Source organism: Barbus barbus (assembly GCF_936440315.1).
Source record: "Barbus barbus genome assembly, chromosome: 42".
Taxonomy (NCBI): Eukaryota; Metazoa; Chordata; class Actinopteri; order Cypriniformes; family Cyprinidae; genus Barbus; species Barbus barbus.
Window position 1 is genome coordinate 22,015,470 of NC_136720.1, and position 17,372 is coordinate 22,032,841.

The 17,372-nt window shown below is 39.6% G+C and overlaps 1 protein-coding gene across 1 annotated transcript in view; it reads right to left on the reverse strand.

Moving 5' to 3' along the window:
- Nucleotides 1–1,976: 1,976 nt before the first annotated feature.
- LOC306861905 (forkhead box protein P2-like) overlaps nt 1,977–17,372 on the reverse strand; it is a 98,768-nt gene continuing 83,372 nt past the window's right edge. The window contains exons 12-19 of the mRNA XM_079404387.1: nt 15,372–15,455; nt 12,129–12,339; nt 11,567–11,643; nt 11,337–11,438; nt 9,247–9,368; nt 9,092–9,161; nt 8,246–8,457; nt 1,977–2,623 (exon numbers count right to left, since the gene is read on the reverse strand). Coding sequence (XP_079260513.1) covers nt 2,479–2,623; nt 8,246–8,457; nt 9,092–9,161; nt 9,247–9,368; nt 11,337–11,438; nt 11,567–11,643; nt 12,129–12,339; nt 15,372–15,455 — 1,023 coding nt within the window. The 3' untranslated portion in view covers nt 1,977–2,478. The remainder of the gene's footprint in view (nt 2,624–8,245; nt 8,458–9,091; nt 9,162–9,246; nt 9,369–11,336; nt 11,439–11,566; nt 11,644–12,128; nt 12,340–15,371; nt 15,456–17,372) is intronic.

Here is a 17,372-nt window from a genome sequence, read left to right on the forward strand (position 1 = left end):
TATACGCGTTTATTAATTCTTATTTCCAGTCCACCAAATGAATTTAGACATGCATTTTTTAATAACACAATATCCCCATACAGGTATTTTTACATATTCATTCTACAAATGTTCTGAGGACAAACTAGTTCAATGCAAACCTTCCACATCTGCCTTTGGGAATGTAAACTGGCGCTTTTGGTGACGTCCTGCGTGAATCGGGCGGAAAAATGTGTCGGTGGCGTTCTAACGATTCGTGCAATCTGCCATTTTTTTCGCGTTGTGAAGAGGTAGAAGCCTTTTTTGGATAAGTGGGAGAACCCTTTTTTATCTTCTTATTCAAAGACGCTGCGTCCTTATATTTGGTGCCATAAAATTATTATGAATGTCATCTTCAAGTCAATTTGCTGACTCCAGCAAAGGATAAGGGATACGCTTTGTTCCTGGATCCAGCTTCGCTGTCTTATTAGTGTGTGTGTGTGTGTGTGTTGGTGTGCTAAAACTAGCAGCCAACCCTTCGGTTTGGCACGAAACGGAACAACTGCACAGTATGTTTCACACACAGAGACAAACTTTGACATTATCGGTTACAACACAAAGCAGTTATCCGTTTCAAATGGGTTTTCTGCATTAGAGAACAATCAAAGAAAGAGAGAGAAGAAAAGGAAACAGGCTTTGCGTTATTTTCATCTCCATCCGCTGTATAAGAAGAGGCAGAAGTCTGTATAACTTTGGTTTGACTGAAAACAGAAGCAAACTTTAAAGTAACAACCGCTTTTCCTCGATGACATCAGCAACTTTCAAATCGAAGCGTTTCACCTCAAATAACCGGTTGCTACTTATACACCATACATGGTCTAACCACAAACCTTCCCATGATCCAACACGAGCTGTGTCTATATAGCCATGAATTATACAATGAGTCTGAATCAATGGAGCACAGCAAAGTCAGCTGGAAAAGGATTCGTCCTCTTCCTGTCATGGCTCTGTTGTTTGCTTTTACAATATAACCAAGCCACATCATTTCATATCGACTTGAAATCATGACTTTTTTGGCTTCACTAGATATCTTAAAGTTTGGTTACTATATTTTCGGTTTCGGCTGTGAAGAAACTGACGGATATAGCCTAAGACATGACAACGTTGGACAGTCACAATGAACAGTACATTTCACTAGTAAAAACGATGACAAGATGGCTTGCGCAAATCATAATAATAATAATAAAAAAGGAGGAATACAAAAGTAACGTTTTCTGCACTTCCACAAATGGTTGTTTTGGTCATGATCCATTTATAGCTGCTCTCTCGCTCTACCCTGACCACATGACGGTCACTGAATCGAGGTCTTCCCATTTTATTTGGGGTCGACCGACATCACGAGGCCAGAGAGAGCGCTCCGTCTGTCGATCAAATTACATCAAAATCATTTTCTCTTTGTACAGGGCTAAAGGAGACAATCCCAGAGGTTATTCGAAGGTAGTTAGTGGAAAAAAATCTTCTCTTTGTACTAGTTAAAGTCACAGAAGACTGACCAAAGAGGCTGGCGGCTTCTGTCTAAGCTATTGGCCGTTGATAGTGTTGGCTTTGGTTTCTAGCTGTTGCCTGTGACTCTTTGCAGGTAGACAAAGCTTTAGAACAAGGAGGTAAAGAGACTAGAAGAATATGCAGAAATGCATCTTTTTCTTTCGTGTTTTTCCTCTCAGCGTGGTGTTCGCAGTAGTTATCAGAAATCACATTTCACGTTTTCAGCAGAAACGGAGCTAGTGAGACTCAAGACCTACTTTGTGTACTTTTTTTGGACGGCTGCAACAGTCTTGATACCTTGGTTGTGTTACTGATGTGATTTTAAGAAATGCCATTTACAGTTGGTGGTGCCGCAAACATGACTCAAAATGAACGTAAGCAACGTCGCGGGAATAACGAAACGACAATGATGGGGGGGGGGGGCAAAAACAAAATAACAACAACAACAAAAAAACAGCTTTTTTTTCCTTTTTAAAATTTTGTGGACATACAGGCAGTGACACAAATTTTTGATACTACTTGTGTGCAAAAAATAACAGCAACAACTTGAATTGAACCAGCAATTGCATCTAACACCGACGACTACTGTGGCTTGGATATTCACAAACTTAAAACTTCTTTTTTTTGGCAGTATATGTGGCCGTTGGCTTTCTACAAAACGGACTCGCTCCCGTTTCACCTTCGGTCCGTGAGCCTCGTGTTCGTTGTGTGAGGTGGCCAAGGTGATTTGGATGAAATCTGGTCCTTTTGTTCTTCCTTTTATGTTTGTTTTAAACAGCAGACGTCTCATGTCTGTCCATCTGTGGTCCCTAAAGATCTGCGCTATAGATTTTCTTCGGGCCAGTCTCCAGATGCATGCTAAATAAATACTCCCGCCTGCTGCGTCCAGTCTTTTTGCGTTCGCGGTGGTTGTGGATTAGTTGAGGGGCATGCCTGAAAGGGGCAGAATCCCGACGGAGGGGTGGGGCAAAATAGTCATTCCAGATCCTCCGATAGGTTGCCCTCCTCAAGCTCCCGGTCATCATCCAGCTCAGGACTGTGATTGGCTGTGGTCACCAATGACATCGGACAGTCCTCGTCGTCCATGTTTAGTGGCTCCTCCTTGACGTGAATTGGAAGCCTGTGTAAGCGAAAAATTATCCAAAATTTAGAGGAAGGTCTGGTCAAACACATAAGAGATTACACTAATACTGCATTTCTTTAAATAAAAAAAAATACAGTACAATAATATCAAATATTACATTAAAATATTTATCAAAGATCAAAGTTGAATTTTTAGCATCATTACGGCAGTCTTCAGTGTTACATGATCCTTCAGAAATCAATCTAATATGCTGATTTGGTGCTCAAGACACATTACTTATTATCAATGCTGAAAACACTTGTGCTACTTAATATTTTTATGGAAACTGTGATACATTTTTTCAGATTTCTTTGATGAATATAAAGTTCAAGAGAACAGCATTTAATTGAAATATAAATTTTTTGTAACAGAAGTCTTTACAGTTACTTTTGATAAATTTAATACGTCTTCTCTGAATAAAAGTATTAATTTCTTTCAAAATCTTACTGCCCCTGAACTTCTGCATGGTAGTGTTATAATACTAATAATAGTCTTAATAATAACAACAACCAATAAACAGGATATTCAGGACCTAAATGACAAGTAAAAGAGGTTTATTTTGCAATAACGACCATCTTATCCCACTTATTACTTAATAAATGGACATTAAATATGATTTAAGTGTTAAGTTATATTTTTAAATGAAAAGAAAAAGACATGAAACTAGTACAGCTAAACAGAAATGTGGCTGCTAGTATATAGTTTCCCCAGCATTACACAAAAAATATTTGATGGGAAAAATGCAGCTACTGACCAATCAGAATCAAGTATCACAGGAAGCTGTCAAAATAAGAACCTATAGACTTCGTAGTCTATAGGAAAAGCAAATCTAAGATCTAATAACAAAACTGTAATTAAATAAAAAAGTGTAAAAACCGTAACTCAAACAAGCAAAAAAAGATTAGACGCATGCATTCAACACGGCACCCTTAACTCAAGATGTCCGTGTTTTCAAAGTTGCAAAATAGCGTTAACAGCAATTAAACCCTGATTAATGAAGTGCGTGTGGAAACGTGAAACCGTTGACAGTAAAATATGCTCGCCGCTGAGAAGTTTACTGATGGCACCTGCTATTTAAAAGGGAAAAAAGGAGTAGCTGCAGCCCCATTATAAATAATGGAGAATTCCTCATCCTCTCACCCCTGGAGCAAATAGGGGGGGTTTGTTGGGTGGGCGGGGGGGAGAGTGGAGCTTTTTTTTTTTATCTTGTTAATAGAAAGTGCAGGCCTTCGTTAATATGCAGGGGCCGTGGTGGCACTTCTCAAGTGAGGAGACAACCTGCAGCTAGACTCCACCATTAATCAACTTCAGACTGCCAGTTGCCTCGGACACCATGATCCATGTTTTTAACTCCAAATGGATGAATATCTTTACTGACTGTCAATAAATGTAGGGAGGAGGGTAAAAAAATTGGAAAAAAACATGGAGCGGTTTGGCGAGGAGCGGCGAGATGCTGAAATGAGAGCGGAAGTAGGGTTACTAACAAGAATAATAACTCTGTCATACACAAACAAGGCTTAACATGATCTCGGGCCCTTGGCAGGGAGAGAGGTTTGTGCTACCATGATAAATCTGACAAAACCTAATTATTTCTGACACGTCGGATGCATCTGGAAATCCCGCTGGACTGGAGAGAGAGAGAAAGAGAGAGGAATCCTTATCAACTAGTCTCTGTATTAGGCCGTGTCTGGCTGCTCTCTCCTGGGTCGCGCTCATCAATGGCACGGGGAACTTTGAATATGAAAAGAATTTTAAAAGGTACAGATTACTTTAATATTTATAGCAAAATAGATTAATATTCAGATGTGGAAGCGCCGGGATGTTTCTGTCTCCTATACTCGGCTACGTGCGCTGGAGAGAAAGGGGGCGACTACGCCGGACCGCCACAATGATATATTTCACACCCTCAAGAAATACCTGCGAATGCGAATTAAAAAGTTCTCCTTTCTTTATTAAAGCAATTAATTCAAGCACAATGGCATCTGGTCGTCAGACAATGTAATCTTGAGTAAAGATACGCTCTCCTTAGCATGTCCATCGGCCATTACTTGTTATTTTTTCATATAATTTTCATAGGTTTATGCAATTCGTTATTGGAATTTCCATTCGTTCTCATCATTAAACAGGCATGTTAACCATAAAAACATTGGTATACTGTTTGCAATCATCTATTTTGTCATTGTAACAAAATGGTGCTATAAAAGACATTTTTGACTGTCACTGCTCATTAATAAAAGTTCTTTCTTGTAGTTTTACAACTTTGTTGCAATTTTATACAATTGTGTGTAATTTTTGCAACTTTATTATTTGCATAAATTCTTTTTCTGCCATTTGTACAATGATAATGATGCTAAAATGTTCACAGACATCTATTTTGCCATCAAAAATAGTGTAACTTTCCACCAGCCGCATTTATATACAAACCCTATATATACTTAAGGATATTATGTAGCAACAAATAATCAAGTTTTAGTCTGCAAACAACACTTTTGGGTGAGAATATTCACCTGCGATTGCATAAGTTTTTGTCATTTTAATTGGTCTTCATTTTCTGCTCATTACTAAAGTTCTTTTTCATAGTTTTTCTTTGCCAGACTTTTATGCAGTTTTTGTAACTGTAATTTTTGAATTTTTATGTAAATTGTTCATTCTCATAATTTCTCTGCAATATTGGACATAACAATGATGCTACAATCTATTTTGGCATCAAAAACTAGTACATGGTATGTTCACCTGTGATTAAAAAATATTTGTGTCATTGTAATTCACCATGTTTTTTTATTAGGTCTTATTTTACTGACACTAGAGCCATATAATTGAAGCTATTATGTTAGTAAACATCCATTTTGTCATAATGTTTGATAGGGCTATAAAAGACACCGTTGACCGTCAACGCTCACCTAACGTTCCACAGGCCACATTTATCATACAATAACAAACAGATATACTTAAAGATATTACAGCGAGACAAATGATCCCGGTCAGTCTGACGTTCCACTGGCCATTAAGCTCGACACAGGCCTTTACTCCTAATGTGAAGAAGCATGGCTTACAGCTTTCATTTGCATTAATTATAAATCAGCGGCATGCTTGTGAGGTCGGAGGAGGAAGGAGAGAGGAAGAGAGAAGTGATTAGTCCTTGCCATCCCTTCTCCACTGTATTAAGATGTCAGGATGAGTCATTTTGTGTTTAATGAGAGGCTGGCATGAGAAAATCTGGAGCCTGAGTCTGTGTGTCTGTAGACACTGGCACAGCGCTTGAGCAAAGACGCTTCCCATGCCCAAAATGATCAGAGACAATGCAATGACTGCAAACACTACCAATTTCAAGCATGTTTGTGCAAGTGTGTGGGCTTAATAGTGTTTCTAAAGTTCTCTGGAATGCTTAATTCTGATTGGTCAGTTGCAGAACAATATATATTCTATTTATATATATTCTGAATATTTACTGCTAAACTTTAAGTGTTTTTTTTTCTTTTTGGCACAATTTTTTTTGCAATAATGACTGCACATCATTCCTTAAATAAGGAAAATTAGCAATATTTAACCAATCTTACTTTTATAAAATGACATATTTCAGTAAGCAATGGATAAACAATGAGAAAATTTTAATTTTACTTAATTTTACCCATTGAAAATTCACTTGATATAAAGTACATTTAAAAAATAACAATTAAGTTTAATTTGATATTGAAAAACTGTCGGATTATCTTTGTATTTTGCTTGCATGAAAATAAATTACTACATTTGTTTCCTCTGAACAAGACACAGAAAACAGAACATGTCAAAAATCATACGTGTGCTCATACACGCACATCTAGTCTGACTGATGCCATTAATGCAACATGTTCAGAGAAAGGTTAGTCGAATTGTTCTGTCTCTCAGGAGACAAAATGTGAATATGTTGTCCTCTTTAGCCTCTTCATTATTAAATGCATCCCTGAAAAAGCCACTCACAAAACATATTTCTTCCATTTTGAGCATGTAGAGGTCATGTAACAGGGACTTCACCTTTATTGAGCATTTATGTCTTCACGCTTCGGCCAGAAAGAAAGAAAATATGACAGACGGACAGGCAGAAAGAGAGAGAGAGAGAGAGAGAGAGAGAGGGGGTGGTCTAAAAACACCAGACTTAACTGTCCGCTATTAAAAGTTAAATAACCTGAGGGAGTGAATACACAGGGATTCTGTCTAGATCTCAGATTTGGCCCACTTCACACTACTGTCCCACTTCTGAATCAAACACACTCCTATTAACACACATCTCCAGAGCGCACAGTGTGTTTTTAGCTAATAGGGTCTTTGGGTTAGCATTAGCAACTCTGTGCATGAAAATGCATGAAATCGGTGCGTGTGCAGGTCTGACGGCGTGCGACACACTTCCTGCTGCCCTTAACGCTCATGCTACTATCTTTGGCTCGGTAAACACAGCCATCCAGCATGAGTGACATCACTGATTAGGGCAAGCACATGTTCTATATCACCATTCCTCCGACCGGCACCGCATTAATCTTTCATCAGCCTGTGCTCTCTCTCTCTGTCTCCTTCTTTCTCTCTGTGAGCCATTAAAAAAGATGGAAAGGCAAAGATTTTAAAGTAATTAATGATATAGTTAGCTGCTAAATATTAATAGGAACGGTCTTGCATAAAATATAACATCTAAACCTCTGTGATGCGGACAGTGGGGTAATTACAAGGGAATCTATAATTATGGCAGCCTTCACTTCTTACCTATTTATAGGTAAGAGCTGTAACCAAATGTACACTTAACCCTCAGGTCTAGATGATTTTTTTTTTGTATGCATATGTAATTTAAATGTAATTTAGGAACTTTGCGAATATTTATACCACTGCTGGTTCAAAGCAAAATAAATCTGAAAAAATAAATAAATAAATTTGATATATTTTTTAATTAATAAATAATTATTTTATTACTGAAAAAGTACAATATTAATTTTTTTTGGCACAAAAACTCACTTTTTGCTATAATTACCTTCCCTTAACATTTTATATTTTTAAAAAATAAATAACATCAACATTAACTATTTTATTATTGCTAAACTATAATGACTGCACAGCATCCCTTAAAATTGAAGGTAAATGAGCAGTTTGCAACCCATTTTTTTTCATGAAATGACATATTTCAGAATGAAACTGGAAAAACAATGAGTAAGTTTAGTCAACTGAGTGAATTTAGTTTTAAAGGTAATTTAGGAATGAATTTAGAAATGAGTGAATTTAATTGAAACAATTTAGGAACCTTGTGAATACTCAGAACTTAAATAATTGTGTATATTTTTTTATAAATATTATTAATCATTATTTCCATTTTATTTCTATAATAAGTAGTTATTTTAGGATCTTAAATACAAAATAAAAGCAAAATTGACCCCATATACCATATGCTGGTGTACCTCATGATTATAAAAAAATAAATACAAATTTTATATTGATAGTATTAGAAATATTAGCTAATAAAATAGCCCATTTTTCATGATCCAATCAAATCCTGTTGGATGAAATCAGGCCCTGCTGAATATTTTGTAAACAGGTCACATTATAAACGTTAATGTGCCGTTTACTGTCTAAATGCACATGCATATGTGTGTGTGAACTCACAGTTGGGTCTGTGGGGAGTATCCGGGACTGCTGTGTCCGTTAGTGTCCAGGTGATCTAGTGTGCCATTGAGATCTTCATGCGTGGTGCCCTGTAATAGGCCGGTCGGGCTGCCACTCATCAGTCCTGGAGGACTCGCCCCCATCATACCTGACGCGCTATTCATCAAGCCTGGATTACCCAGCAACGGCAAAGAGGTCTCCGCCAACGCAGCCTATGGGAGAAAGAGAGAGGGAATAGTTATACTCAAGCATTTTCAAGCCTTTTCAGCAGTCGGCATGTCACAGCGCATGACTTCCAGCTCATTCCAGATTATCTCCTCTTTTTTATCGAGTTACTTCCGAATTATTGCTGAAGAATCAGTATGATAAAAACAGATGAGAACTGCCTTTGTGGCAGGAAAAAAAAACAACGGGAAAGTTTCGAAGTTGCAAAAACAATCTCTTCACCTTAAAAGACAGGCCTCAAATGAATAGCGAATAAAGAAGGCCCGAGCATCCACATGATAATGAAACCATCCTAAACTTTACCTCAAAACAGTCAAAGAAAAAAAAAAAGACTCCTGACATTTTTGCCTCCTGCACATTAAAGTTATATACAGTAATTAAATTTTAAAGTTTTTGCCACGAGCACCTCGCTGGCCGACACTCCGAAGCCAAATCATTTATGACAGTTTGGATAAATATTAATGATTATGCCCTCGCATTTGCACAGGCTGCTATCAATCTGAGGCCAGGCTGGCAGAGAAGGTACCTGCCTCTACCACACGGTGTCCTTCTAGACTCTCACTGACTGTGCCAACCTCACACACACACACACACACACACACACACACACACACACATTACCTGTAAGCTGGCGTTGAGAGCTGCCCCATAACCCAGACTGGATGGCAGGTTCTTGACCAGCGTTGGGCTCCTGACCACAACAACACAAATGTTAAATTATATTTCTATTAATCTGACTGCAATAGCATCTGAACATTTATAGTGTGTTTGTGTACCCTGTTATCTTCTGAGATCTGCGTTTCTGATATTCCATTTCATCCACGGTCCACACAGCGCCCTTCACGTTCTCCACCCGGACGAAACACTTGTGCAGGCTGAGGTTGTGCCGTACTGCGTTCTGTTAAACATACAAATATACAACAAATTCTTAAAGATTGCATTTACTGATTTATCATTGCATTATATACTAAAAAAAGAAAAAAAGTTTATTATTTATTAAAGCTTTCTGCTGGTGTAATCAAGGCCACATAGATGGGGAAAACTATTAACTTATAATATCACAGACTACCATCTACAGCTGAACACTATTGTTGGTGTAACATTTTATGGCAGATTAAAACTAAATTGTGGCAGTTATTTAAAGATTAAAGGCCATAATAAGTAGGAAATGTAGATGTTTCAAGTTTATAAAAAAAAATAAAGCAAGCAATAATTAAAAACATATTTATTCAATTTATCAAAATGACTCAAACACTCTCTCATAATCATGAAGCATGAATAAAAAATAAAGAAATATGATGAGTCTTGTACGTCGCCATAAAAGAATCTAATTAAAACATGTAGCAAAGAAGCCAAACAATAACCTTTGCTCATATTACATTTTTTTCATGTTTTATTTGAGGGGTGGGTGTTTTTTGCTCTAAGAAAAGGGAGAGAGAGGAATAAAAAAAAAAAAAAAACCTCATAAGCAGATCTCGCATCTGACCTGAAAATCCCAGGATTTGATTGATCTTAATGCCCATGGCTCTGAATATGATAATTTTAATATTAATGAGCAAATGAGCAGTTTTATTATGCATGCTATATAGTTATAACTAATAAGCTGGCGGGGCTGAGAGCTCGATCCCCAAGCTGAGCTGATGAGACCAAGCACAGATATTAAATCACCTTTCATTCCTTTTTAAAAATTCTCTCTGTTAATCAAATGACAATCCCGTCACCAGCCGGCCGTGCCCAGGCCCTCACAAAAGAGCAGGGAGGCTCCAAATGGAAATTCCTGCTCCGCTATTGTAGAAGGAGGGACCCGAATATGCCGAAAGCCCCTGCTTTGCCTCTTTGTTCCAGTCGGGACCAGATTAAAATATTGAGTTGATAAGGACAGAAGCGAAGAGAGCTGGAAACAGGGATGCATATGCGGCTACAAGGCCATAAAATGCCTAAAAACGCTCATCCGTGCATCTCCAAACACACGCTCAGTAAATGAGTCGTGGCCCAGCATGCATCTGTACGGGGAGCTATTGCACACCCTTGTGGAGCTGTAATCATACACCAGCATCATTAGCAAGCCAAATCCAAATTAATTCACTTTGCTAAATCTAGTGCTGGGAAATGCTTTGCATGCTGATGAGATCCGGAGAAACCTTTGAGAGGACCTGCGTCGGAGTTAAAATAGAAAGGGAAAAAGGGCCATGTATCTTATCGACACGCACCGCGCTCTCCTGTCTAAAAATAGAGGATGGTTTTTATTGTATCCTCCTTTTCTTTTCATCCCCGTCTGACAATGTATTTGTTGGGACAGAGATACAAATGAGGCCTTTTGTACTGGGAAATAAAGTGTGTTTCCTGGATGACAGGGGCATTAGCGCTTTAGAGCCAAGCGGGTCTTAACCCCTCTCTCCATTTTTGTCTTGTTCTCTTTTGCTTTTTGTCTCACCGCATGAATTATAGTGTGTACGAAGCCTTGGCCGACATCAACAACAAGAAAAGGGATGTAACGGAGTGCGTCTACAAGGCAAACAGCCATCTTTCAAACTAATTAACCAATAATATGCAGGGTGGGGAGGGAGAAAAATGAAAAGGAGACACTGAGAAAGCAGTAATACGCCACGTCTAACAAAAGGTGCTGATGATTGAGTGGCTGGTTAGTAATTAGCGCGTCAGAGCGCACACCTCCCAGTCAAGACTCGGCTATTAATTGCACCAAATTAGAAAACGATATCAGAGGCTGAATTATTCTTTCACTTGTCACAGAGAGTGAGCGAGAGTAAGATAAAGAGAGAATTCGTCCTTTTCAGGAGGCAGGTTAAAAAGAGGCGCGATTGCATTAATCGGCCCACGTCCCTCACAGGCCTCCGTAGCACGTTACCTTCCAGGTGGCGGCATTGCGTCTGAAGTAGGCGAAGGTGCGCGTGAACCAGCTGTAGATTTCGTTGAGTGTTAGCTGCATGTCACCTGACTCCAAGATAGCCTGCGATGAGATGCCATTAAGCGGCGCGTTAGAAACTAGAGTGCGTCGAGGCGCTCTCACCCAGATTTAATTCAAGCAGCAATTAATTACAATCTAATCAGGCTAAAGCTAATTTATTTCCCACTCACCTGCCTGATGAGGGTTGCATAAGTAAACGGCGGCCTGACGTCGGCGTTCTTGTAAAACTCGTAGTTTGGGGCGATCTCTGCGGAGAAAAATAAATAAAGAAAGCAGCAGATAAATAAAAAAATAAATAAATAGACCCAAGTGTCGCCACCTGGGATAATTGCTAAACGTGTCTCCGCCAGGAATTCATTCAGGATTTTATCAAATTAAAACGAGAGGCGAGTTGGGGGGGGGGGGGTATTTCAAATCAGCATTTTACATGTCCAACTAAATACATTTTTAATTAATCTCTCTCTGGAGAAATCTTAAACATTAACACGCTCGTGAAATTAGAGCCCGCGTCGATATTTTGTATGTTTGAATAATTCATGCCTTCCCTGCTGCTCCAACACTTGCGGAAGACCAGTAAATATAAACATCAAACAAGATGTTTTTACATGCATCGGCTTCTTGAATATTGCATCATTTTATATTTGCCTGTAATTAAAATGCATTGAATATTGATGATTTGATTTTAGCCTCATTTGCATAAAGAGTGAACAAAAAAAACAAACATCTACGAACCTGAAGACAAGGGCATAGAGTATTTGTCGGTGTGGCGTCTGCGCATGGCGCCCATGCTGGGCACGTTGGCGGGACTGAGGACGTTGGGCACCTGGGGCATCTGGGAAAGGGGCGTGACTGGAGCGGTGGGCGTGGTGGGCGTCTGAGGTAAGTTGGGCGGCGAGACAGAGGGGAGGTTCTTTGACATGGTGACGCTGGAGACGAGATTCAGCTGTAGAAAAGAGAGAGAGAGGGATTTAAACGAGTGCTGGCTCATTCCTACAGCTGTGTTTCTCCTAATAAGCAAAGGAGGAAGCAGCCAATCTGCACTAATTACAGGATGAAATTGTATCATAAGAATTCTAATTAGAGCACGCTGTTAAAAGATTATCTAATGATCAGGCTGTGAGTTATCCCGGCCCATCTCTATCCCATAAGAGCTCCCTGGATGCAAAACACAAACGCGGTGAGAAGAACATCACCTGGCTTCCTGCCATAACCTGGTGCCTTGCTAGTGATCCATCTCGCTCCCTTCCCGTCTTACTACCCAAACACAAGAGTCAGGTTTTTTTTAATCGATATGCACATATCCTCTGTCCCAACTTCACCCGAGTGGAAAATTCCACCCTGACCTTTAGTCTCGCCGTTAACTCCTTCAAATGGTAATGACATCATTACATATTCAAATCAAATTGCCTTAATTGCGAATTGGCAAGTGGAATTCCGGTGCTGTCGGAACTGAAAACGACCGCCGGTTGGCCATCAACAATCGTTTGTGGCACGTGTTGATAAATACAATAAAATGTCAAGCCGTCTATTCTCAGGTGGCTGCTCTATAGACAATTACAGCTCCACTTAACGATAATGAGATAATGCCAACACAGAGAGTGGCACACGCTATACCACTTCACGAGAAATCAATGACTCCTCTAGGGGAATGTTGTATCCTGGCTAACGACTGGAACTAAGACCTTGAAAGGAAATTAATGAAAGAGACGCATTGTCTACCAGAGGGATGTCTTAGCAAAAGGGTAAACGGTTGTGCTGTTGACATTACATTACATGCTAAGTAAATACTTGTGTCTTAACGTCAATAAGAAATCAAAATTGACCCCCATTACTTCTAAAGGTGTTCCTGGTCTTATGAACAATTCATTGTTGCACATTATAAAAAATAAAATAATAAAATAAAAGCTGACATTTTCAACAAATATTCTTTCATTTTCAATTTGATTCATGTTGGAAAAAAAGATTTTCTTGTTTCAAAAGATTTTGTCAGTGTTACAAAGCCCCCCCCCCCCAGACTCTGAAACAAAAACTAGCTTTGTTATACGAGACAAATAAAGTGTTTGTGCTAAATTTATTGCCATTTGTATTCCCATCTTTGTCCTTGCTTGCAAAAATGCAGTTTGATGTGTATAATACATTGTATAATTCATCAGAGACTGGGTCACGGCACCAGATTTGAGGATTGTCTCTCTTAATATCTTTCTCATTGTGGCCAAACCAACACATCAGCCCGTAATTACACACTACTCCTCTAAAAAGGTTTTGATACACTGTCAAACACTGCAAAAAAGCACTTCACAATAAATCCTATCAGTAGTGAGCGGGGAAACAGATAGAGAGGGTGCTGCATGTATATTTAAAATGTTAAGACAAGATTTTCCTCCCTTCTCCTCACCTGGTTATGGCAACAAGCGTAACATGTTTGCAGGCATACAATCTGGTGTTTGCTAAATGGAATTTATTAAAGCTTAACTGAGCAGGAGTGAATGAGACACAGGGATCAGCCCTTTACTACCGCTGCTCATCTGAATATATATTCAAGGTTGGCTGAGAGGAAAGGAAGGGGTTGGGAAAAAAAAGCCCCTCATTATTCAGGACTAGCAGCCTTGGTAACTTTGATTTTCAGCCATCCATGGCATGGCCAAAAGGTAACATTTAATGAAGTGCCATTCAGAGTTTAAATGGGGTCGTATAACAGTGTACCAGCACCTTGTGTTGGGCTACTGATAGCTGTTGAGGATTTGCTGGTGCTCATTTTGTCGTGCTAATAAATTCGCACTATTAATATTTATCAAATATGTGGGACAGTTCTCTGTCGGCCCTGTGTGTGCGAGGGCGTGAAAGTACCGCCATATTATCTGTAACATCCTTTTTTGTGGGTTGGATACACGTTCTCTTTTGTACCTGCGAAACAGATAACGTTAAAGCATTTGCGTGAGCCCGACACTTGCACTAAGACAAAAAGGAATGAGCCGAAAGAAAAAAAAAAAAATCACAGACCCTCGCTGATTATTTAAGAACTCGCCATTAATTGCTCATCATCAAATGCAATTAGCAGTCCTTTCATGTGCGGTTTATGTAATGTAATACTTCATTAATATTATTCATTCATATGTGGTGGTGGATTATAGGCTGAACGTTTTTTATTAGAGTCGATTTCACTGAGCTGCTGAAGTTCTGAGGATAAAAACGTGAAAAAAACCCCTGAATAATAAATCGACAGAGGTGAGCAGTCGATTCCTGATGGATTTACAGGATAATTATTCTGTCTTGTGATTATCTGCTTTATATGGTGGGAGGTGATGAGAAGAAATTATGCTGGTGAAATTAGCTACTTGCTAAGCGGCGGCAACACGCTAACAATGTTTTCCCCCGCAAAATATTGAATAGCTAATAAATAATTCCAATAAATAATATTTATCACAGCCTACTCTCTTTTGTAAACACTTTAATTTCCAGCATAACACAACATGTCTTTTGTATTTTGCTTTTGATTAATGGTTAAGAACGTCTTTGGGTGAAATCTGATGTTTTTTGTCTACAGGCAGATCCAGACAGATGGGCCGTTTTCATATATTGCTCCATTTTTCTCCAAATACACAGCTATATCTCTGAATGTTTACAGATTACGGGTTATTTCTTCGCAGATAATCTTCTCGCAGTTTCCATCTGTCATTTCAAACTGTTTGTTTTCTGAAACGAAGCGTCTTCCCCCTACTTTAAGTGCGCCTGCGGTCGCAGAGCTAAACAGCTTTTACCGGCCAACAGGTTGTTTGCTGTGCTAAAGCCATCAGAGTGTAATGGCTCTGCGTTTTTGGCTGAGATCGGGTGTATGATTTAATGCTCTCGGTCCTGATAGGGTCCCAAGAAAGCAGGCATTACAAATCCCATTCTCCTCTCATCCTCCAGCCGTGTTTAGCGAGCTCATTTAACATCCGAGTCCTGTTTACTGTACGCGTACCAATATGCACTCACCGGTTTTGGTGATGGTTTGGGCTCTGAGGGCCTCATGTGCAAGTGTGCCATCATCGCCTGAAGACGCTCACGTTCTTTAGAAAGCTGTTAGCAGAAAGAGGGTGGGAGAGAGTGAAAAAAGAAAACAGACCGATTTTAGAAATGAGTGATTTTCCCCAGACTACCACAGTAATACATCTTGTTATCAAGCTTGTCTGCTTGTAATAAATCCTGCATACGGCCGGACCGGCTTCCTGAAGCTCGCCTCAAAGACACAGACATAAAGCAGTGGTTCTCAACCGGCGGGACATGACCCAAAAAACAGCCAGAGGTCTTTTCCAGTACCCATGGACAGCTGCAAAACAACAGTGCTAATTGTAAATAAAAAATGCAATAACTATACACTTGAGTGTAGTTAGGATAGAACAATAAACAGGTTTATCAACTTTTAAAAAGGAGAGGAAAACACATCATGTATCTTCTAAAAACAACTATTTCAGAGTATGTGTCTGTTTTATGCATTTAAACAAAAGGTTGAATTTTGTCATGTGAAAAAATTTGGCCTATATCGTTCTTGGCAATATTAATAAATAGTATTGATAAATGTTCCCTTATAGATCCTTATTATAATGCATTAGGCATCATGAACTATAACAATTCACTTTATTTCTTTACAGCATGTATTAATTTAGGTGAATATTAATTCTTAAAGTTTAAAATATATTAGTATGTGTGAAAATTCACATTAACCAAATGCTGTAAAATTCAGGTATATAGCCATACTATAAAAAATGATTCCCTTTTATGCGTGATTTTTAGGACATTGTTACTTTTAGATGATAAGAATCATTTTTGTACAGTGTTGGACACTTGATGTCCTTGGGTTCTGAAGCAAAACCAGTTGAGAACCACTGAGAGCGAGAGAGAGGCAGATTAAAGCAAAGATAAGAGAACCATTCCTCGTGGTGCGGTGATGGAGAGCTGAAGGTGGTGCTCGGAGGTCACGGAAAACAAATAGCACTTCATCTTTTTGTCAATAGCAGAATTTAGGTCAGCAAAGCTCTGACAGTAACAAGCTACTCAGGCCATAAATTAGAGGGTCCTGGTCGGCGACTCAAAGTCCTGTGGACACTGTTAGGGCTGGACTGGATCTAGCAGCTGCCGAGAGGTGAAGGGGTCCCGCAAACAGAGTGCCAGTCGGTCCCGCCTCCCTGCCTCCTCCCAGGTCCTCCGAGGTCCAGTTAGTGCCCCGGCGATCTGTTATCATCAATCTAACTCACAGAGAGTGACAGAGACTGGCCCGCACGGTGCACCGCCTTGAACTCCGCCGGTGAGCCGGCATTCAAGCTCTGAACCGGGCCTCATTACCACTGACGGAGGACAAAAAAAACGCCAAAAAGAGTGGAAAAAAAGCCCAGAAGGACAGAAAACAGCAGTGCTGCTGTAATTGGTCACAGTGTAAGCACGTCGGCTTTGTGGTATCAGCGAACAGGAGAACAAGTCAAGGGAGAAATCGTGATGTCCGTCTGTTATTTTACATATAAACAAGAATTATTCATTGTTCTGTTTCAAGAGCCCAGCAAATAAATAGGCATGGTTTCACCGAGCGTAAAAACCTTTAAAGGTTGAGGGGAACGCTTGGCTTGCATTCAGATGGGCATCACGAGGGCTTAGAGGAGCCACGGTTAGAAAGCAATCCGTACTACAAAGGCGAGGTGGCTCTTTGCATGCTCAAACGCAAGGGAACAGCTAGATTTACATAAAAAAATAAGCACAGGGCGCAATTATTCTGCAAGCGAAACTGGTTATTTATTTGAAATTAACAGAAGAAAGATGGATTTTAACCCTGTGCGACACATCCCATGATGCACCGGAAGGTGTGAGGCAAAGGACAGAGTGTTAACTGGCGGGAGAGATGGCCGCAGCGCTGAGTAATAGCATCCCTCAATCACCGCTCTCATTATCTCGCCAGCGTGACACCTTAATAAGGTCACGCTCCAGCTACTGAAAATAGTGTCTCTC